Source organism: Buteo buteo, chromosome Z (assembly GCF_964188355.1).
Source record: "Buteo buteo chromosome Z, bButBut1.hap1.1, whole genome shotgun sequence".
Classification (NCBI taxonomy): domain Eukaryota; kingdom Metazoa; phylum Chordata; class Aves; order Accipitriformes; family Accipitridae; genus Buteo; species Buteo buteo.
Genome location: NC_134204.1, coordinates 24,782,646 through 24,804,427, shown reverse-complemented (window position 1 = coordinate 24,804,427; position 21,782 = coordinate 24,782,646). Strand labels below are relative to the sequence as shown.

At 47.8% G+C, this 21,782-nt stretch overlaps 1 protein-coding gene and 1 long non-coding RNA gene across 2 annotated transcripts; one reads left to right on the top strand and one right to left on the bottom strand.

Annotated features, from left to right (window-relative positions):
- Window positions 1–6,379: 6,379 nt before the first annotated feature.
- On the bottom strand, window positions 6,380–15,367 carry LOC142027095 (uncharacterized). Its single transcript, XR_012649007.1, has 3 exons — window positions 15,197–15,367; window positions 7,461–7,640; window positions 6,380–6,679 (listed from the first exon to the last, which is right to left on the bottom strand). It is a non-coding gene; the product is annotated as an uncharacterized LOC142027095 (long non-coding RNA).
- Window positions 15,043–20,982, top strand: CD180 (CD180 molecule). Its single transcript, XM_075020750.1, has 3 exons — window positions 15,043–15,245; window positions 18,086–18,252; window positions 18,931–20,982. Exons 1-3 carry the CDS (start codon window positions 15,156–15,158, stop codon window positions 20,654–20,656), a joined length of 1,983 nt encoding a protein of 660 aa, XP_074876851.1. The 5' UTR covers window positions 15,043–15,155; the 3' UTR covers window positions 20,657–20,982.
- Window positions 20,983–21,782: the final 800 nt, after the last annotated feature.

Here is a 21,782-nt window from a genome sequence, read left to right as displayed (position 1 = left end):
AAATCACGCACCCCCAAGCCGAAGCACAGCACTGGGCTTCACGGGGATGGCACAAACTTTGGTCGGTGGCAGAGGCACCACGACAGGCTGGTGCAAGTCCCAGGGCATGAGGCCCCACCGAGCCACCCTGAGAGATGCAGCAAGCCTGGGGAGCCCCAGGGATCGTGTGCACCAGAATTTATGCGCAGGATTTGTGCTCAAAAATGGCCAAGCTGTTTTGGCTGAAGTTTTCCAGCAAAATCAGCTTGACCCAGAAATCTGGTGAGGAAGTGCTCAACTCAGGGTGTCACTCTTTACCGAAAGCTACAAAGTGACTGAAAACAGAATTTGACAATCAGAAGCACCAGATAACTGTAATAATAAGCTCTAATCCTCATGATGAGAAAAAAAGTAGCATATCTGACCATACCCAAAATTGAGATTGATTTTGACAGTCTGACAGCATAGCTTTAATTGCTGCTTATAGCACAGCATTTTTGTGTACTCACATAATCAATCAGCAGAGCTGCCAGCAGTTAAACACAGTGCGTTCGCACACCAGCTCGGGGAGATGGACCGGGGTGGTCTCACCTGCTCTCGGCTGCAGACAGGCCAGCACTGCTCTGGCCATCGCCACCTCTGCCCAGGGCCACCTCCTGCCCTCACCAAAGTCAGGGGCACAACCACTAGGGTCACATTAACATACATATCCATATGCACTGGAAAACCTTGTCGCAACAGCTCAGAGCCACATCCAGTGCCAGGGACTTTCTGATGAAGAAATCAGTCTGTAGGAGAAATCAGTAAAGGACTCCACTTTAATCTTGACAGGTGAGTGGAGCAATGGGGGTCCACCTTGTCCAGCCGGTGGCAAAGTGTGGCTGTGAGGTTGAAGGACCCTAGGCGGGATGCTCTTCCAGCCATCATGTCTTTAAGCATCACAGTCTGCCACAATGAGACACTCCCCTTGGCACGGTGTGATTACTAAACAGCAGTAACAGTCAGAGACCCCAGGACACCAATTATTTTCTGAAGCACTGGCATGACATTTTTACCCAGCTACTGTGAATAGAACAGACATGATTAGGTCTGAAATACAACTCCTTAAAAAAAAAAAATTCGAAAGAATACATATGTGAAAAGCTGCCAGCTCAGGCACACAGTCAAGTGATCACCAGAGTCAGCTGTATGTGCCAGATCCGTGCTGTAGACCAAGTGCTGCAGTTGAAGGCCTCCCTGCTGAAGCTGAGAGGCCTTACACTGAACAACATTAAAAATCCTGCGTTGCATGACATTAATTCACTGCTACGACACTCAATGGCATCATAATGCTGCACCACCACTGCCACTTTTTACTCTGATAGCCAAAGCCTGGAAAGCCTCTGCAACAAACCTTCATATGCCCATCTCTCAGAAACCTTCGTGATCACCTTGTTTAACCAAGTGGCAAAGTCACCCCTCTTTTGCAGCCCCTCACCAGGCAAAGAAGGTGCCCTGAAGACATACTATACTTACTCTCAAAGAGAGGGAGGTCAGTATAGGCGTCAAACAGCACCTCCTCCTTTCTCCCTGAAGTGGCACTGAAGCAGGGACACATCTTTCTCAAAGTCAATGGAAAACCAGACAGTCCCCAAAGTTAAAGATGTGCATATAGGGCTGGATTGAAAAACATGCTTAGATGCTTTTCGGTGCTAGAGCCAGAACCAATTCCCCCAAATCACCCCTTTCACTTGAGACTCATCACAGCAGCAGATAGATGGCAGTTTTCATTAAATCCTTGTTATCAGTGTGAGATTCAACACATCCTTAATTACAACACTCTGGCATCCCCACAATATTTTCAAGGAGAATGCAAAATCTTAATCCCCACAGGACCATACCAGCCCACAGCAAACAGCCCTGGGAATAGCACACAGCACCCTGTGAGAGACAGGTAAGACAAACTGTTCCACATTATAGCAAGCACCAGCATATTTTAATCTTGCTCCAAAACCAGATGAATGAGAGACATTCATTTGAAGGAATTAATGTGACTAATTAGATTCAAACACCAAGGCAATCCATCTGCAATTCTTACCCCAATTTGCTAGCTAGCAGGTGACTGCTTGTGCTCTAAGCAAGCACAGACTCTTGCTGAGCAAAAATAAGCAATTTTCTGATTATTCTCATGGTAAGCAATCATTTTAAATATAAAGATGAAGTAGAGACTTTTCTTTAGAAGATCTGTCTGCCAAGCTCTCTGAACACATGTGCTTTTTAAGCAGGCTCGGACAAAATATTTTTTATATATTGATTAAGTGACACCAACAGGCTCAGTAAAGTCTTCTGCCTCTGTTTTTATGAGGTGAGAATAAAGAAAGTTACATTTTGGAGGAAAGGAGAGTAGCAAACCGTGGCTACCCATATTCAAATGACAAAAACGTCTGAGTGAATTCCAGATGTCAGCCATGTGTTATGGTTTAATAGTTCAGCTCTGAGTCACAGGCACAAAAACCTGTTACGAAACACATGCCTGCCCGCGCGTGTGTGTGTGCACACACCAGTGTGAACTACTTAAAAAAGAAAAGTCATATTTTTGTGGCATTAGTAGCACTGGAGAAAAGCAGTCAATCTGAGTTGAGGTGGAAGAAAATTAGCAAAGTTTGTCCTATGCTATGGACCAAGGGTGTGATAATTTGTAGTTTTACCATTTACAAAGAATGACTTAAAACTGAAGAGAAATTAAACACCCACTTCACAAGCAAGTGTAATCCTTTCAAATCCTAAAAGTCCAATCACACACCATGTCTTGAATAATCGCTAGCCTAAATCGCCCACACCCCTGCCATGTGAAACTCATGGAGGTCCAAGTAATTCCTAGACCAGATCTTTCAAACAGTAATATTTATACTGTGGTTTATTAAATCCTTTTACTACTTTTTTCTTCTACATAAAAGCAATAAATATCTATGGCACCGATGTTTAGCAAGAGTTTATCTTCTTTCTGGAGAAGAAACATAGAGGAGAACCATTTATTGCTCTTTGTACCGTTTATGGCCATGAGCAGGCACCCCTCTCCGGGTGTTTTCAGCTCTGCTGGGCTCTGGGTGGTGGGCTTGCAGGGGAGCTGGCAAGAGAGATGCTCCCTCTCTGCTGTGCTCCAGCTTGGCTGCCTGCCCAAAGCAGGGACCTGCATGCAAGGGGAATAATCTACTTTGGCTCATCAATTTTTCACTCATCCCTTCCTCCTGGAACCAGCACTGCCTGTGCCGTGCTCCCACGCGCTGCAATCAGCCTGCTCCATCCCTCCCTCCCTCTATCTGGGTGGCCCTCCCAGAGGCAGAATAAGTCAGGATCTTTGGGACCTGGACGAATTGGTCTTGGGGAATTTGCACAGCAGTGAAATCCATAAGGACCTATGGACACTTTGCCACCCCCAAGAATTACACCCCTGAACACCCACAGGCAATCACATATTGCATTTTTTCTTGGCCGATTTCAAATGCCCATTTGTATTTGGACGTGCACATGGCAAGTCTACGCACCCACACAGCCACTCGCTTGTGCAAACCTGAGCCAGATAGGCCAGCATGTCAACTGTACACACACGAGGTGTGCGGTAGCTACATGCAAGGCATGCACAAATAGAGACACATTTTTATGAAAATTAGGCCTTTAAAGCTATGCTTAAATAAGCCATAATAGAGGATTTTAATGACTCCATCAGAGGATGAGTGGGGTAGTGGCAACAGATTGGCCCAAGCAGAATCACTTCAAAGAAGGTCATGCTGGTAGGCTGGAGAGGGGAAGAAAGATGAGCAAACTTCAGCCAGAGGAACCACAGCAAGGCGCTTCTCAGCAGCAGAGCCAGCTGATGGCTGCCTACTCCTTGGGGCCTCCCGGCTGCACCCCTCAGGTGCTGGAGAATGGTTGTCGGATTAAAGAAACTGAAGTTATGCTGATGCTGTCTCTGTCGTGGTCTCGAAAAGCAAGAGACAGACAGTGCTTGCTAAGTACCTGTGTGCCAACAGCGTGTCAGAGGTTTCAGTCTTCCCCAAGGGTGCCTGCAAAGAGGACAACCCTCTGCTTGGGAGCTCACAAGAGGTTTTTATATTTCCTCCAAAGCTCCCTCCACTGTAAAGTGTGGGCTTAGGGGCAGGGAAGGAGAGATATTAAGGCACACTGGAAAAAAAAACCACAAAAACCAGAAAAAAAACCGCCAAACACATTTATGCTCCAGTCTTTGCAAATTAAGATTTCACACGGGAATTTGGACAGGTGCAGTGTTACCAGATCTGGCAAGGGCAGCCCCCTGCCCCATATAGCTGACCCTTATTTATCTTGCTGTGGTTTCGACTTAGCTAGGTCCCACAGCAGCGAGGATTTCAGACTCTGTCTAGCTGAGAAGTGGCAGCCGGCTCTCTGCTGTGGCAGGCACAGGGACGAACCAGCTCCCAGCACTGGGCACTTGCTCGGGAGGGAAACCTCTGCCCACCGGCTCCATGCATGGCCACGGGCTCAGGGGCAGGCACATGTTGCCAGCGATGCCTCATCATGGAGATACTGCTTATGTCCAGTGTGCAAACAGGGAGCACCAGCTTCTCGTGACAGTGCTAGCACAGCCCTCAACGGCTCAAAATCCAAGCAGCAAGCAAGAGGTTTTCAGGATACCCTCTTTTCAAGCATTACAAATATTGCATATAAACCTGGCCCTAATTTTGACAACTCCTGTAGAAACTCCCCAGGTAAAAGCCTGTCCCTGAGCTGCTGCTGTTTGTAGGGACTTTAGTGGGAAAGCATGCCCGACCGACAGGGACGGGAGGACCTGGCTCCGTGGGCATGATCTGGTCAAAGGCCATGTCATGCCATGGATTTTGCAGACATACCTCACGGAACAACAGCATTTGCACAATTTTTTGTCTGCAGTGTGACTCAATGGGAAATGGGGCTGATGGGGGCGAAGTGGAGAGGGAACGAGTGGGTGCTGCAGCAGGGAGCAGGCAGTGTGTGGAAACAGACAAAACTAGATTAAAAAGGGCAGAAATGCTGCACGAGGAGGTCATCCCAGCTCAGCAAAGGCAGGCAGCTGCGCCAGTGGGCTGAGGTGTGCAGACCAGGGCTGTGGGCAAGGGCCGGTGGGCGTTGAAGGGCCACCTCCCCGGGCACATGCAGGGTGGCCCCCAGGGACACGGGGCATTGGAGGTTTCCTTAGCCATGGCAAAATAAGCCCTCTTGGAGAGGTGAGGCTGGATGCACCCCCAGGAGCAATTTTTGCAAGGAGCCTTTTGATGATGCAGCCTGGCAAAATGTGCATCGAGGTCCAGCGGTTTCTGTTGGGGTTTTTTTGGATGATGATTTTTCATAAAAGCCTACCCACTTCAGAAATACAGTCATGGAAATAAAATAAAACATGCGGTAGCATACCGTTCTCAGGGGGCTGCTGTCAAAGCCATGTTAGAATAGCTCCATCTCGTGGAACTCCGCTGCAGAAGTGGGGGCAAACGACGAACCGGGAGAAAAGCTGTAGGAAAATGTTGGCAACTTGCTCCTTGGCTCTGTGTGCCAGCAGTGGCTTTGGTTCCCATCTGCAGGGGTTTTGCTAGTCCCATCCCTCACTGAGTTTCACTCCGAGCTGCAGGTTTGAAAAAAATGAAAAATGTCTTTGTGCAAAGCCAACAGAAATGGTATATTTTAACTGACTTCTGACCTATAACTGTAATATTTGCATGGTTACTGTATGATCATGCTCAGAGCTCATGGGAAGGTCTGGGGCTGTGTGGTGGCTTGAAGCTCTGCCACACAGAGCTCCACTTCAGAACATCTTCCAAACAGACTCCTTCTCCCTCCATCACTCCCTACCTCCATCGGTTAATTTACAGCTGCATCTGCACCTTGCTCAGCATTTCTTTCTTGTCTCTGTCATCTAGTTTCCCCTTCTTGTTTTGCAGCTTGTTCCAGGAGTGTCTGTACCCCTGAGTGTGTAATCGTAAATCAGAGGGAACATCTGTACTGCAGAGCTCAAACACATTCCTGTCTTTGAAAAAGTTTCCAGTTTAGATAAGCAACCCTTTCAATCATGAATATGAAGCAAGTACACAGCATTAAATCAAGGAGATTACGTTTTAAAATAATAATTACTCCCTCTTTCCTAATGTACTGTTGGATTTATTCTCCTGTTTATCCAGACTCTGAGTTTTACCCTTTCATAACAGAGGTTATCTTTCAAGTCTATTTAATCCATGTCCTGGGGGACAGGGGAGACAAGAAGTGGATTTCAGCATCAGGAATATGTCCTTTTGGTTTTGCACTGTTACAACCACTTACCATCATCTAAGAAAATAAAAAATCTTTCAGGCTTAAGAGGTCTGACAAACATCCCATCAACTGCATAAGACATCAACAAGCCACCAGCGTAGATCACTGAACACGGATGCAACAATCTCCTCGGGTGAAACTGCACTCACCTGTAAGGTGCTCAAACACATAAATAATGCTGAGAAGATTAATTACCCCTTGGACTTCAGGGGAGCTCTGCATTGCCTTGCCATGCTCAGGATATCCCAGAGTGCCTTAGCAAACAGTGCCCACTCACCACATGGGCACAAGAGCTGGAGCTCACTGCCAGGAGATGCCAGCACAAAGGCACAGCAGCGTGCACTGCAGAGAACCCATACCGCTGGCCGTGATGAGGTCCGGGCTGACGGCAGTCTAGAAATGGGACCTAGGAAAGAAAGGCTATGGAGAGTCCTGTTGAATGAAAATCTAGACACAGTCATGGTTAAAGGAAGGCTCCCCAGAGTAACTGGCCAGGTTTTCCTCTGGCAGTGGGTAACCCACTAAATCCACTACAAACTCCAGCTCCTTCCCCTCCCCTCTGGACTTTTCTCTCTGGGCAAGAATCTCTCTGAGCCCTTGTTTGCTCCAAAATGCCGGGCATGACTCCTCCACACCAGATAACACAGGATTTGGCCCAGTAGCAAACCATATGTGGCTTTTTGTGCTGCTTAGGCAGCTGAAAACCAGAAGAGAGAAGTGGTATAACAAAATAAAAGGATAATATGGGAGGTGAACTTTGGAAATCTCCTCTGGATCACAAGAATTTCACTTTCTGCCATTGTTCACCCCACCACCTTCCTCCAAAGAGTTATTTCCACTCATGTAAAAAAAGACCATTTATACAGTACTACTGGCCCTTCTAGCCAGTGTCATTTAATCAGGCGAGGCAAACCCTGGCCAGGGCAGGCTTACCACTCACAAACAGCAGCATATTGAAAGACACTGCTATTTCTGTCACACTAGCACAACTTCAGGAAGTGCCTCTTTGTTTATTAAAATGTAGGGCCAGTGCCCAGCCGCTTGCGTTTCTTTAAGACCCACTCTTCTGTGATTTAAGGAAAATAGACGTCCCGTGGTGTGCCGCAGCTGACAGAGACGCATGTCTCTGCCCCCAGGTAGCACAGCTCGGATTGGCACGGCAGCGTGACAAACTACAATTCACGCACCTGCTGGGAACACTTCTTTAAACACGGTTTTGTCTCCACGAGCTGGAGATGACGACCCCGACCAACAGCTGCCAGAGCCAAATGGGCAGCGAAGCAACGCAGCGGAGGGCACGGGGGCTGCAGCACCAACAGCCTGCGGATGCTGCGGAGGATGTCAGGCAGAGGAAAGGGTCAGTTGTCCTGAACAGTCAACAGCAAAACAAGCAACGAGTTAAATTAGAGCAAGGGAAATATAGCTACACCAAGAGGAAGAAGCCTATAATTGACGGCAAGAGTGTGATTAGGCAATGGGCCCCCGTGCCAGAGGAAGCCTGACTATCAGCCAGCACCACCCCAGAGAGACTTCGTCGTCATCACCTGCAGGAGGATGGACCCCAGCCACGGGAACGAGCTGCATGACCCATTGCTGGCTCCCTTCCTCTTGGGCTAGGGAGATTAGCCATGCCAGGCCTTCCCTGCTATGGGCCAAATAGTGGGGTGGTTGTTCAGCTGCTCCCAGCCACCCCAGGAGAGCACAGACCGCTGGGGTATGGTCTTTTGAGCATTTCACTGCTTTTTTTAAAGCTATTGCAAAAAGGAAGACAAGGCTATTGCTTGCTTATGGCTTTATTATGAAAGCAAATGATATTCTGGAGGGGTGGCAATATGCACAGAATTAACACCAAGCCAAGCCACAGTGTGAAGCTCTGATGTGCTTTCTCTGATGGCAATGAAACCTTGCCAAAGACTGAGTTGCCGAGTGAAACACTTTCAAAAGACTAATCACCAACCCGCAGACAGTTACCCGTGGCAATACTGCAGGACATTTGTCCAGCGATCTTTTAGAGGGCTGAAGAGTCAACCAGCCTGTCTCTGACCTGGATCTGACAAACTCATCAAGTCTAAACATTTGGCAAATTCTCCTTGCACATACCTTTGCAAATGGTGACTAGGTAATTGGTAGATATAATAAAAACCCACATGAAAGCAGATGTTAGAGCAGGTGGAATTTCTGGAGCAAGTTTCTGATGGAAGAAGCAAGCTGTGGCTCCAGGTCATTGATATCTGCCAAGGCCAGTGGGTGGAGGAGGCATGGCTCCAGCGAGGACTGCTATGGGATTGCTCTGCACACACGCGACTACTCGCCTTATTGCCACATTGTTAGTTTGGCTGAGTGGTAAGAACTTCCCCTTTCAAAACCATCTGATAGAAACAGCTCATTAGCAGCACCCAACCGCAGCCTTGGCTCCAAGCAGACACACTGAGAATGAAATCCTGAATTTTAGCGGTGGGGTTTGTTTGTTCTCCCATCAGCAAACTAGCTTGGTCAAGGATTCATGCTTGGCAAGAAAGGCAAGATTGCTGCAAGGATATGGACTTCAGAGCCACGTCTCTGAAGCATGGTGAGGACAAAGAAACAAATGTTACCCTTGGCAAAATATATTTAGGGCATTGACATATTCCTGGCTGGAGTAGCATCCGTTTTACCTTGTTACCTCACACACAGTCATAACCAGCGTAAGATATTAGCTGGCAGCTGCATGGATGCTCATCAGGCAAAGACCATCAGTGCAAAATGAGCAGATAAGAATTTGTTAATATGAATGGGGGAGAAAGAGGAAATAAACTTGAGAAGTGAATTCAAGCACTCAAAACTGTGCAGAGACATCATTTTAGGTTCCCGAGCCATCTGGCTGAGCAAGACCTACATTTTTTTTTCCTCACCGTGGTGGTTTGGGGTTTCTCACCCACCCTGACCAGAGATGCAGCCTGCTGCTGCATTTCAGCACTCTCAGAAGCCCCAGGCGGAGGAGGAGAGGCAGCTCTCACCTGCCCACACACTGTCACCGGTGGCCACCCCCCACCAAAGGGCCACAGAAACCCTCTCTTAGCTGGGATGTGGCTTGGGACACTTCCAACCCACTTTGGATGCAGCTATGGCACCTGGGTCATGGGTGCTCCTCACCAGCATTTCTTACTTGAAAGGGGGGGGAATGTTTCTCTCCTCTCTTCCTGGAGCTCTATACATGGCAATTAATGTCAGTTAGCAACAGGACTTCCTTTTAAGACACTCTTTTGTCATTTCAAATCCTCTGTGCCAAAAATTCTTTAAATAGCCTGAACACACACTGGCTCCCTTAGTTTGGCTCTTTTTCCTTATCTCTGCCTGGTTTCCTCCTATTGCAAGGTTAGTATCTGCAGCCAGCTGAAGCAAACCAAATCCAACAAAAATGCAACTCTCAGGGATCAGTCCACCCTCTCCGTGCAAGGGCTGGGAACCTCCTTTTCCCCAAAGCCATGGCAAGCTACACCGGACAGAGACCAGCTAAGGAAAGGGGAAGCTTGAAACGGTTTTAATTCTGAGTTTTTTGCTTGCTACTCATGTCAGACTCACAGATGCAACCAGATTTCTCTCTCATCAGGCTAAAAATCTAGTGTGCAAGACTTGCACAGCCCAGTTTGTCAGATTCTGTAATGTTCAGAGAGAGGAAGAACAGCTTGTTACTAATCATTGTAATCTGCATTTTATCTTGGCTTTGTGGTACTGATACAACCCATGGGGAGCAAGAATAGTGGGTATTTTTCTAGCTTAGCAGGGAACAGAGGCTGCCCTTCTGAGATAGGAAAAAGTCTTACAGTTATTTCACAGAGTAGCAGGGGGCTCCAGCACTGAAATCCTCAAAACACCTTCTGAATTTTTGAAAAAATCACAAGCTAGTAGAGGATAACACAACAACAGCAGTTATACAGAAACAGTATCTGCAGGGAGAGTATAGGAGACGTCCCCCCTTCGCAGATGAAACGTGGACATAGAATATGTCAGTAATTAATCAGTTGCTAATTCCCACCAGCAGTTTCCTTCCCTCATAGCTCCTTTGTCCTGACTATTTTCAGTTTGTATGTGGTAGGACTTCACACATGTCCCAGCCGTGGCCAACCCAGCTTCCTGGCCGGCAGGCAGGGCACAGGATGCAGGCACAGGGGCCAGGAAGCCCAGCATCCCCCTGGCCTCTAGAAAGCTGCGATCATCAGCCGAAAGTTTGTTCATCCTGCCTACTAAAAAAAATAACACCGATGCCCCCCCAAAGCCAGGGGTTCCAGGACCTGGTGCAGCAGCAGCACCCTGACTGAGCGCCCTGGCCATCAATCCTTTTGAAAGCTGCATCAAATAAAATCCACATGAGAACATGACATCCATGGAGAGGTGGCCAAAGGAGCGCTCACTTTATCTATCTGGGATATTTCTATATACAGTGCTCATGTCATGTCCCTGGTCACACCCTCTCTCTTTTTCAAGGGGCATCTAGGTCACTACCTGTGCAGGTGGTTTGCACCAGTCATGGAAATTTCGGATTGAAGCTGTGGGGTGCTTTCAGCATTAACCTTAAACATCAGTGACAGAGGACAGAAGCTGGTGGTTTGGTCCTCCACCAAGGAGCAGTGGCAAAGCTGTTGAAGAATCCCTGGGGTGGGAGGATGCAGCAGCCTGGCTCCTGGCTGCCCAAAATGCACACTGGACAGGCCGGTGCCCAGCTGGGGAGTGCATCAGGGGCACAGTCCTGCAGCTCGTCCGCCTTGTGTTCCCATCACCCCTGAAGGCAGGTGAAGGGACACGGTTCACATGCATGGAGAGTGTGGGCTGGAGAGCACATTTGGCTGCTGTCTCCTGCCCTCGTTTAGGGTTTCAGAAAGATCAATTGGAGCAGCACGAAGCAGAGTGGTTTCACATAAAGTCTTGTAAAGTCTGACATTTTTGATGGCAGCCTTTTCTCCCTGCAGGTGATTTATGCTCCTGCTGCACCACCTTGTTTTACGCTTTTCCTCGGAGCGCAGCCTGAGCCTGCAGCACCTGCTGCACCACCAGCAGAGCCCACGCAGGCTTTCCTGCTGGAAAACGTGGGTTTGTGGCAGGTCAGGGCAGGTGGTCCCTGGGCAGCTGCTGCGTCTCCTGGCAGGGCACCGTGCAGCCACAGTGGGGGAACGGGCACAGCCCAAATCCCACTGCCTCAAGGTAGAGCCTGGTCCAGGTTCTCAACATCCAGAATTTAAAGCAACCATTTGGATTCCTATCCCGTGTTTGTGGTAGCAAACAAAACAACAAGCAAGGAAAATCTTGTAATTCATACTTGAAGGAAGTGACTGAAAATTATTTTAATCCTTTGATCCTGTATAAACAGGTATTTTGAAAGCCCTGCTGTGTTGGGTTGCCAATCCCTTCTTCTTCAGAGCTATGGAAGACCCAGAGATTGACATAATTCACCTCTTAAATAAGAGAGAATTAACACCTCATAGGAATTCTGAGGGTCCTGAAGTCATTTAATATATATACACAACTCATGGTACATTTTTTTCTTTTTTTTTTTTAACATCTTAGATTGATTCCCACTTACTCCTACAGTCATTACACATTTTTTGCAAGGCAGCCCTGGAAGAGGAGCAATTTCCCAGGTTCATCCCACCTGCAGCACCCCTCGGGAGCCAGGCTCTTTGGAGGTGCTGTGCTCAGTGCTCTGGCTGGGAGCCTTTCCCGACGGGGGGGCAGGCCTGGCATGGGGCCAGCTGGGCGGATTTGACACCAGACAGGATTTCCCCTCGACCCGACCGGCCATCTTCCTGCCTGGGTGGAGAGGCTCCTGTAGGACCCAGGGTCCCAGGACCCACTTTTCTGCAGTAGGAGTGGGAACTGGCATCCCGTGATTTCAGCATCATGCCAACAGCCCACGTGATGCCCACATCCATGCCTCTTGGCTGGGCTGAGGATCACGCCAGCACTTCACCGTCGTGGTCCCCACTAGGACTGACAGCATACCACTGGTGGGTTTTAACTGGGGGAAGGGCCACCGCCCATGGGTACACGCGGTGGAGGTGTCACCGTGTTTTGGTGAGCCTCGTGAGCCGTTCCTCCTGCCTAGCTCAGAAATCAGTTTAAAATGGAGAACCTGGGGGGGGATGTACAGCCCTCTGCGGGGGACTTTTTGATTGCAGGGCAGAGCGACTTGTTTGTGGGGTGGTATGGGGCCGGAGGGGCAGCACAGGGGGGAGTACCGTGCTTGGCCCCCAGCAGCGTTCAGCACCTCACAAGCGCTCAGTGACACACACTGTGGCACTAAAGCCAATTATTACCACTGGTGTTTGCATGCTCTTAAATTTCCCATGAGGAAAAGTAGAGCAGGCAGAGTTTCAACCAAGCACAGAGGAAGTAAAATTATCAGCAGACAAATACTCATCAGGGGACTCTCCCAGCAATGCCTGTGGTCTGACAGACCCCCTGAATGCCATGATGGAGAAGGATCCACCCAGCACTTCGGAACAGCAAACACCAGCATGCAGAAAAGAAGTGCTCCCTGTTAAGCGTGGGAGTTGAATCAGCCTGCAACAGCCCTGGTTCCTGCAGTCGCAGAGGGGCTGCAGCCTGCCCGAGCCTAAGCCCACAGCGGGTGCACATAGCAAAGCCCCCTGCCAGCACTGAAACACTCTCCTGCTAGCTACTGCCATAAATTCTTACCCCTGCCCATTTTGCTTTAGAAGCACAAAGAGCTAAATTAATGAGATAGGTGCACGTAATGAATAATTCAGATACCTCCAATCATTAGTCATTTTTACCAAGCTCAGCAATTGCTTGTGCACATGGATGAGAAGAGGAACTTCAGTCACCCAATACAATTTCATAATGACTTCTTCATATTGTGAAATTGAGGCAGGCCCTGGAATTCATTATTTGCATCATAAAGCTTCCCATTTCCTCAAAGAACACCACCCACCCCCCAAAAAAATCTCTGGAGTTATTTCTACCTCGTTACATCACACATAAATTCTACGACACATAAGAATATGCTTCACTGCAGTACAGGAAGAGGCAGGATTAGCTTTGGCTAATATCCCCTCCTGATTCAGAGGACTCTTCTTACAAAACAACCCATTCATCTTAAATTGGAGATTTCTGGTATGGGTGGTTTGAGGAAGAATACATGCCACCAGGGCTCGTAGCCTGCCAGAAACAAGACACAGGGTACAAGCGTGAGTCCAAGCTGCTGCATGCCAGGAAAGCACAGTGAGGACGACAGGAACACGCCAAACCTTAGCCTTTGAGCATTAGCATGGAAAATGGCAAATGAACAAGGAGCAAACATCCCAAACAAATTCCTCTGAACTTTTCGCTACCAGCTGCAGAGTGAGCAGGATTTCCAGCAAATGCAGAGCTGGCTGGGAAAGAGGAAGAGCTGTTAGTGAGATGTGGAGTGAGCTTTTCAGGTTGTCATTCAGGTAAGTTATTTGCTTCTGTATTTTATAAATTAAGGAGGAGGAAAAACCCAACTAAATCAGACTGGTACAGAAGCATCCTAGCAGCAGACAAATACAGCAGCAGGGCACTGGTGCCGTGGCCTCTCTGTGCCCACCAGCCCCAACAGCCCACCCAAGAGGTTTAGGCAAAGATGCAAAAGGGATTGAGCCCTGTACTGGATTTTAAGCTTTGCTCCTGCCACGTTGACTGCTCCCCTCTCCCCAGCTGCCTGCAGGGATGAGCACAGCACAGCTCAGGTAAAACCCGACAGACACATCACCTCCAGCTACCAGTGCAGCCGTGGCATTCATACACTATTGCAGAGCCGAAGCTGCTGACTTCGTGCATGCCCTTGGTGCCAGAGAAGCCCATATATCTCCGTCTTCACGGGTGTCGAGCTTGATACTCTCTAGATGGCATCTTGATTCCTTGAAGCTTCACTGATCGAGTCACTGGGGCTGGATCAGCTCCCTGGTTCAGCCCACCTGGCCTCTCCCCACCATGCCGGGGCACATTTGCTGAGCCTAGTATGTTATCATCATGCCTTTCTCTACTGGGTGCTGAAGAAAGAGTACCACTTAAGCCTGATGAAAACAAAGTTGTTGAGGTAATAACTCAGCCATTTAAGAAAGGACAAAAAAAGGCGGGTTGAGATGTCTGGCTAGAGCCAGCACTCAGCCCCATCCCAGGCTCTGAGGACCAGACAACCCTGTCCTGCTGGCATTGGATCCCCTTCCTGCCTGCAGCTACTGCACACATACGTGCCTATCTTAAAGATCGTTAGAAATATTATCCCTCTCCAGAAAACTGATCATTACCTGTAATCTAAATACAAGAGGAAAAGAGTTCATTTTCAGACTGAACTATTGCTTTTCAGCTTTACTGTTTCTATTGAGAAGCATGTTTCAGCATTGTAATCCTTTTTGCAGCAATATAGGCACAGGGTCTGTGCCTATATTTCAGTTGTTTCATAAGTTCTTGTGACTTTTGTAAGTGATGTATCAAATTTTGTTCAACTCAAACTTCCCCTTGCATTAAATTCCCTTTTGGTGGGACGCTGCAGTCTCATCTGCCCTTTTCTTGCTCTACCTCCTATTTCATGCTGAACTACCCTGTACTTAGCGGAGACTTTTCACTCTATATGAGCATCAAGACCAATTTCCCTCAGTTTCCGTTTTTAAAAAATCTGTTCTGCCACAGAAAAGTGTCAGTGCACAGTAATTTGACTATTTAAAGCAGGGAAGTTCCTCTTTCACTTTGAAACTACTGTTTTTCTCACATTGAGCCTGAGAGGTCCAGCAAGCATTTCTTTTCCTCCTGACCTGCTTTCTAGCCGACTCGCCCAGCTTGTCTGAGCCTTGCTGCTCAGTCTCGCTTTCATTAAGGGAAGATAGCAGAAGATCATCCATTTTAGCAGCCCACCTCTCGCCGTAATGGCCTGTGATTTATACCTTTTGATTTTCACAGCACTCACCTGTGTTAGTTGTGAAGCGTCCAGCACTGCAGAGACAATGTGCATGGAGGTGAGTGACAGCCGCCGGTCCCTCTCGAGACACAGGACCTGCGCATGGTCTCTGGTGAATACTTGCCTGCTGACACCTGACTCTTTTCAGCTCCCAAGGGGTTTCTCTCAGGGGGACCTGAAGGCCTGTTATTAGAGAAGTAAGGCAGGTGTCTTGAGATGTGCTTAGCAACGTCAGTCACTGTCCCTCCTCCTCCTCACACCCACGCATGTGTGCACCCCCACACTCTCTCCTACCGCTGCTGGGGACTTCGGGACCCTGTCAAACCAGCACTGCACTTCACCTCCCAGAGAGCTCGAAGGACAAGAAAGTTTCATAGCAGTGTTTAGTAGATATCGGAGCTAGACAGAAGACAGATAAAAGGATTTTGCCTCTTGTGCTGCACTCTCCATACAGGAATCTTGTACATAGTGGTGGGATGATGGTGTCTCTATTTGCCATTTGCTTGGTGTGCGGTAATACATGAGGGTTTTTCCAGGGGCAGGAGAAAAGGCTGACCCATAAGATTTCTCTTTTCTCTTCTCTCTTTTCTTTTTCCCTTTTCTTCTCTCTTCTTTTTTCTCTTTTCTTTTCGGGAGACAAGGAAAAAAAAGGCAAGGATTTTGATTCAGGGAAGAAGTACCATGGAAACCCAGCTCGACGCAGTGCACATTTGGAGCCATTAGCAAATTCCTTACTGAATTAAATGTACAAATCCCTGAGCAGCCAGAGTTGTACAGCGGGATCCCCCAGGGGATGGTTTCTCCTTGGCTCCCTGTGAGAGCTGCTCCATGCCCCTAAGTGTATAGAGAGAGCTTACTTACTGTTTTATTTCAATGGTAAAACAGGCATTGTTCTCATTTATAGTGACAGCTAAATATTTTTTTATCTGTCTAAACCACATGCCACAGCAGCCAGCTCCGCGGGTTCTTCTTTGCTTATCAGTACTGAAAGCATCAGCTTTTCTAAGTCTGTATTTTGCTATTTCTATAGTTACTGGCACTGTATTATTTTGGTGCTTCTAGGCTGGACCTGAGTCCCCGTGCTACAGCCACACGTTGTCACAGCAGGTAACGGGCTGGATTCCAGTCCCCCGGGTCGTGCCGAGTGCCCACCCGCGGGGGGCTGAGCTGTGGGCAGCACTGGCTCACCCCTCCCCGCTGCTGCCACCCCCGGTGCCGTCCACATGGCGCTGAGCTCCAGCTGGGAGCCCGGGGAGCAGGGCAGCGGAGGAGCCACGCTTCCCACCCACGCAGGGCATTTTGCTGCAACAGTCCCTTTCCACTTCTCCCTCCCGGCTCCACCATGCCGCTGCCTGCCTCCCTCTGCCCCTGCCCACCGGGCTGCACTGCCTGCAGCAGCGTGGGGCTGTGGCACTCCCCAGCACACGCCGGTTGCCGGATTTGTGCTTAAAGGAAAGGAAGAAAGTGTTCACCGTACCCAGCTTGCGGCTTCCAACAAATACTGCTCTTCTTCCCACTCCAGCGAGGCTACCGAGTGCCATCACTGCCCACCTGCCTCTCCTAAGCCACAGACAGGCAGAGACATGGTTTGGTCTAAAATACTCACAGTCCCACGTGAACAGAAAGACCTGAACCCCATGCACTGTTCCGCAGGGTCCACGCACATGCCCCTCAACAAAGCCCCGGCGGGCCACACGTTTCTGCCCCACAGGGCGCACACGTGCACCGTCCCCAGCTCATTGTGGACGCCAGCCTCCGGTGCATTTCTCTCCCGACAACCCGCTGCCACCTGTGCTTGCTTTCCTCTGGCTAGTAGAATAGCTTTGAAGCCAACTAAACCAGTCAGATCGGCCAACTGTGCGACACGTGCATTCACCTCCCTGCAAGCAGGCCGTCTCCGAGCTTCCTGGCAGGATATTGCCAAAGCTGCCGCTCCCACGTGGCCCCGGGGACCAGGCTGGGACCGTGACCATCCGGGACAGGCTGTCCCCTTGCCCTTTGGGAGCAGGGCTGGGCAAGGGGGAGGCTGACACTGTGCTGGCTGTGCCCACGCTTCTCATTGCGGCTTGGCAGCTGGGACAAGTGCGATGCTCTGAGCATTGCCACCACCTGGAGCAGCACAGCGGGCTATTTCGGGGCGGCACTTCCCCGTGTGCCATGGTCCCGGGCTCTGGCTGACTGTCATGCAACCACGAGGCAAAGGCAGGTCAGGCACATTTAATGAATTTCCCTGGTATCCACAGAGTAGACTTCTCTATATAAGAAATCAATTTACTTTCAGTTAAACTGAAAAGCCTTCATAGAAATTGTAAAGACTCGGCATATCAGATATAATATTTATTTAATCTGAGCTAAGGCTTCCCGCCATCCTCTCACTGCAGTGTGTAACTCCAGTTCAGATCCAATTAATCTGGACATGTTCCTCCTAGAAACACTCCCAGACCTACTCTTTTTAACCTCCTCTCTGCAAGGTTTTTTTAAGACTTCTTTTAGAATAAGCTTTGTTACAAGACTCAGGAAATTCAGAATTTAAAACTACCTTGTGGGGATTCTTTCTTCGGGATTAATAGTTCATTTGGAAGAGTAAACAATCCTCATACGTGCTAACCTTGATAAGTACTACAGATGAGACACGCTTCAAATTAGTACAAGAGAGATTCAAGGCATTTGCTTAAAAAACACACTCCACAAACCCCCAAGACTGTGCATTGCAAGTCTGCACTGAGGCTTCTTAGGGTTCTGGCTGCTGCTTTTTTAAATAATTGAAAATTCTGTTTGGTTTTGGTTTGTTGGTTGGTTTTTGGTTGGGTTTTGTTGTTGTTGTTGAAGAGCCATAGTTTCCTCCTATTTATATTTGCAGTACATACTTCTTGCAGTTTCACTATGTATTTTCCACAGATTACAGCAAATAAAAGCTATAGCTGTGAAGGTTTAGGACTGAGAGAGGTTCCTGAAAAACTACCTGTCACAACAGAAATCCTCGACTTCAGCTTCAACATGCTCCCTTCCCTCCAGAATTCAACCTTCTGTGAGTTGAAGTCTCTCCTCTACTTGGACTTAACAAGGTACGGAAGGAGCATCCTCCCTTCTGCACATCGCCTTGGTGAAAGCCCCTGTCCCTGCCGGAGGCTTACTGGATCACACCACAGCAGCATCTCCCTGCCTTTACAGGGAAACCATCAGTAGTGCTTGCAGACAGGTGGTGAAGTGTTTTGCTAAGCAGAGGTTGATCCTCTTGGGCAGTATCTAGGCTTCTTCTCTGATGATAATCATTTGCAAGACAGTGGGTGAAATATGCATTTTCCAGATATTACTGCTGCTAAGACGGTAGTGACAGCAAAGTCACTAGAGCAATTTTTTAATTCACTTTTCTATAAAGATATTGTTCCTAAAACCTAAAGAAAGACAGATTTTGTCCTTGGAAATGCCCAACTTTTTCTATAGAAAAAGAGATTTTCATTTTATTAAGCTAGACACTGAAAACCTCATGTCTCCCTGACTTCCACAAATGCCTCCTCACACCCATCATTTCAGGCCAGGTTTTTCTTCTCACCAGGATCCTGTATTTAACTGTGAACTTACAAGTACCAGGCAAGTGTACTGGAAAAGACAGACACTTTTATCCTGGTGAAGGCAACTGATCATTAGTTTTTACAGATATGAAGTGCAGTTTGGGTTATCACATATACTGGGAGAGTTTTGTGAGACAGGTCACTGATGCTGGTTTCTGTTGCTTTCTGAAGGTGTCAGATCAACTGGGTGTATGACGGTGCTTTTCACAGCAACAGGCAGCTGAAGACAATTGTGCTGACGGGAAACCTGCTCTTGTTTCTGTCTGACACAGCATTTGCTGGCCCAAGGTCCCTGAAGCAGCTTGACTTAACACAGACAGGAATAACCAGTATATCCTTTATTCCAATGACAAATCTGCACAGCTTGGATACCCTCATCTTGGGCAGCAACCACATCTCTTCACTGCAGCTTCCTCCCAACTTTCCCACTCAAAACCTCAAATACCTTGACTTTCAAATGAACAACATAAGAGCAGTCACAGCAGAAGATGTCCATGTTCTGCAGAAGACCAGCAATATAACTCTCATCTTTAAAGGCAATAACTTTATATACATTGAACCTGGGGCTTTGCAGTCTCATTTCTACAGTTTGGACTTCGGGGGCTGCACTGACATCCCCGGGGTCCTGACAGGGATACGGAACTCCACAGCTCAGATTCTTTGGCTGGGAACATTTCACGGTGTAGAAAAGGAGCCCTACATAAGTCCGAATGTTTTACAAGGCCTCTGTAATACCTCTGTCAAGGACCTCTATCTGCAGCTACGGCACTTCAGAAACCTAAATGCTGACACGTTTCAGTGCTTGACCAGGCTCCGAAAGCTGGACCTAACTCAAACCCACATCAGCGCGTTGCCCCCTGGCATTAGTGGCATGAGCTCACTAGTGGAGTTAGTTCTCAATGCGAACTCCTTTGAGCATCTCTGCAACATCAGCTCTGCCGCCTTCCCCTCCCTCACCCACCTCCACATCAAGGGGAACTTGCAGGTCCTGCAGCTGGGCTCTGGCTGTTTGCAGAAACTGGCAAAGCTTCAACATCTTGATTTAAGTAAGAGTCATATTGAAAGCTTTGACTGCTGTAATGAAGCACTGAGCGGTTTGAGCAGTCTTCAGTACCTGAATCTGAGCTATAACACAAAGCTCCACCTCCAAGATGTGCTTATTAAGGACAGTCCTAACCTGGAGCTGCTGGACCTAGCTTCCACTCCTCTTCACATCAATGCTTCACAGGGTCCTTTCCGAAATTTGCATCTCTTGCAAGTACTGAATCTTTCCTCTTCCCACATTAATACTAGCATGCAGCATCTCTTTCAAGGCCTGGAAAACCTCATGCTCTTGGACCTTAGTCAAAATAACTTTGAGTCGGGGATCATGCCAAAGGACAAACTGTTCCAGCAGCTATCCAATTTAGAGGTGCTAATTTTATCATCCTGTGAACTGACAGCAGTAGGTGGCAAAGCATTTCACAGCCTCAGGAAGTTACGGCATGTTGATCTGAGCCACAACAAACTTATTGCATTCAGCACAGATGCATTTTCAAACCTCAAGAGCATCTATCTCAATTGTGCCCACAACAGGATCCGTATTGTACCACGTGAAAAGCTAGCGTCCCTAGCTGGCCACTGCAGAATCAATTTAAGTTACAACCCTCTGGACTGCACCTGCTCCAATATTGGCTTAATCACCTGGTACAAGCAGAATCTGGATAAAATTGAAGACTCTGAAGGAACAAGATGCTCTGAACCCAAATCACTAGCTGGGGCTCAGCTGGCCACCATCTCGCTCTCCTGTGGGATCAACACAGCAGGAATCATTGCAGTTGTCCTGGCTATTTTATCCTGTGGTGCCATCTTCATTTCGGGTGCTCGCTATTTCAAGCGAAATTACCAGCAAATATAAGTTTATGATGGAGATATAGAAAACATGTTCAGCAATTTTATTAAGATGAAAGACAACTTACTGTATTTGTTTATGACCTGTGTTTTCTTAACTTTTGTAATACCCTTTCCATTTGTATTATAACTTTCAGAAAAATAATGAAAAAATTTTATTTGAGAACTGGAAAAATAAACTATGACCTGAGCCTTAAACACGAATAACTTCTCTTACAGAGAAATCCTGCTTCAACTCAACATTAGCCCTGGTGTCCCAGCTATTACAGCTAATGTACCTGTAAAGGGAAGTTCCAAGGGCCAAAATGCAAACCTTGTTCTCTTAAAAAAAAAAAAAAAGCAGCAAACCACCGCCATGACCATCACTCCCAACAAAAAAAACCCAAACCAACCAAACCCCCACCCTCTATCAAATGCCTTTGAAAAACAGTGTCATTCAAGAGCTGGCAGTGGTATACTCTGCTCCACTAAAAAGAAAAAAAACTTTCTGTGAAGAACAGATACAACATTCATAGTCACTTAAGACCAACTCCTGCAGGACTGACAGAAACAGTCTGTATCATTTCTCCGATTTCTTTAAAATATTTTTTGATCCTTAGGAAGTTTCTGGCCATTGAACCTCTATCTGCCCATCTCTCACCCCAGGGCAGGCCCTGTTCCTGTACTATTTACTAGACTCCATAGTAAGCAAGGACCAGCAACAATTTCAGCTTTAACCATAAGACTTGTAAATTAAGTCAAGAATCTGCAGGTGCTTGGCACTACACTTGCTTGCACAGGGCAAAAAACCAATGCCTATAGCTATGAGACTTTCCTGTGCCAGCCCAGAGTGGAATGTCTCCTCCAGCAGCAGCCCAGGAGAGAAAACTAGAGACTGCAAAGGGAGCAGCACAGTGGGGAGCAGCAATCTCATGCCACAGGTGCTCCTGGTGCTGACAGCTACTGATGGGAGCTTGCCATGCCTACTCATCTGCCCCATGTTACCATAGCATGATTTACAGCACTTGTGCTTTAACAGGCTAACCCTGACATATAGACACAAAATTCTCAGGGGGTATAACCCTTCTGTCTCTCTGTAGAATCTTCATCTTACAAAAAAAAAAAAAATTATTAGGGTCTGTACCACGTGGAGT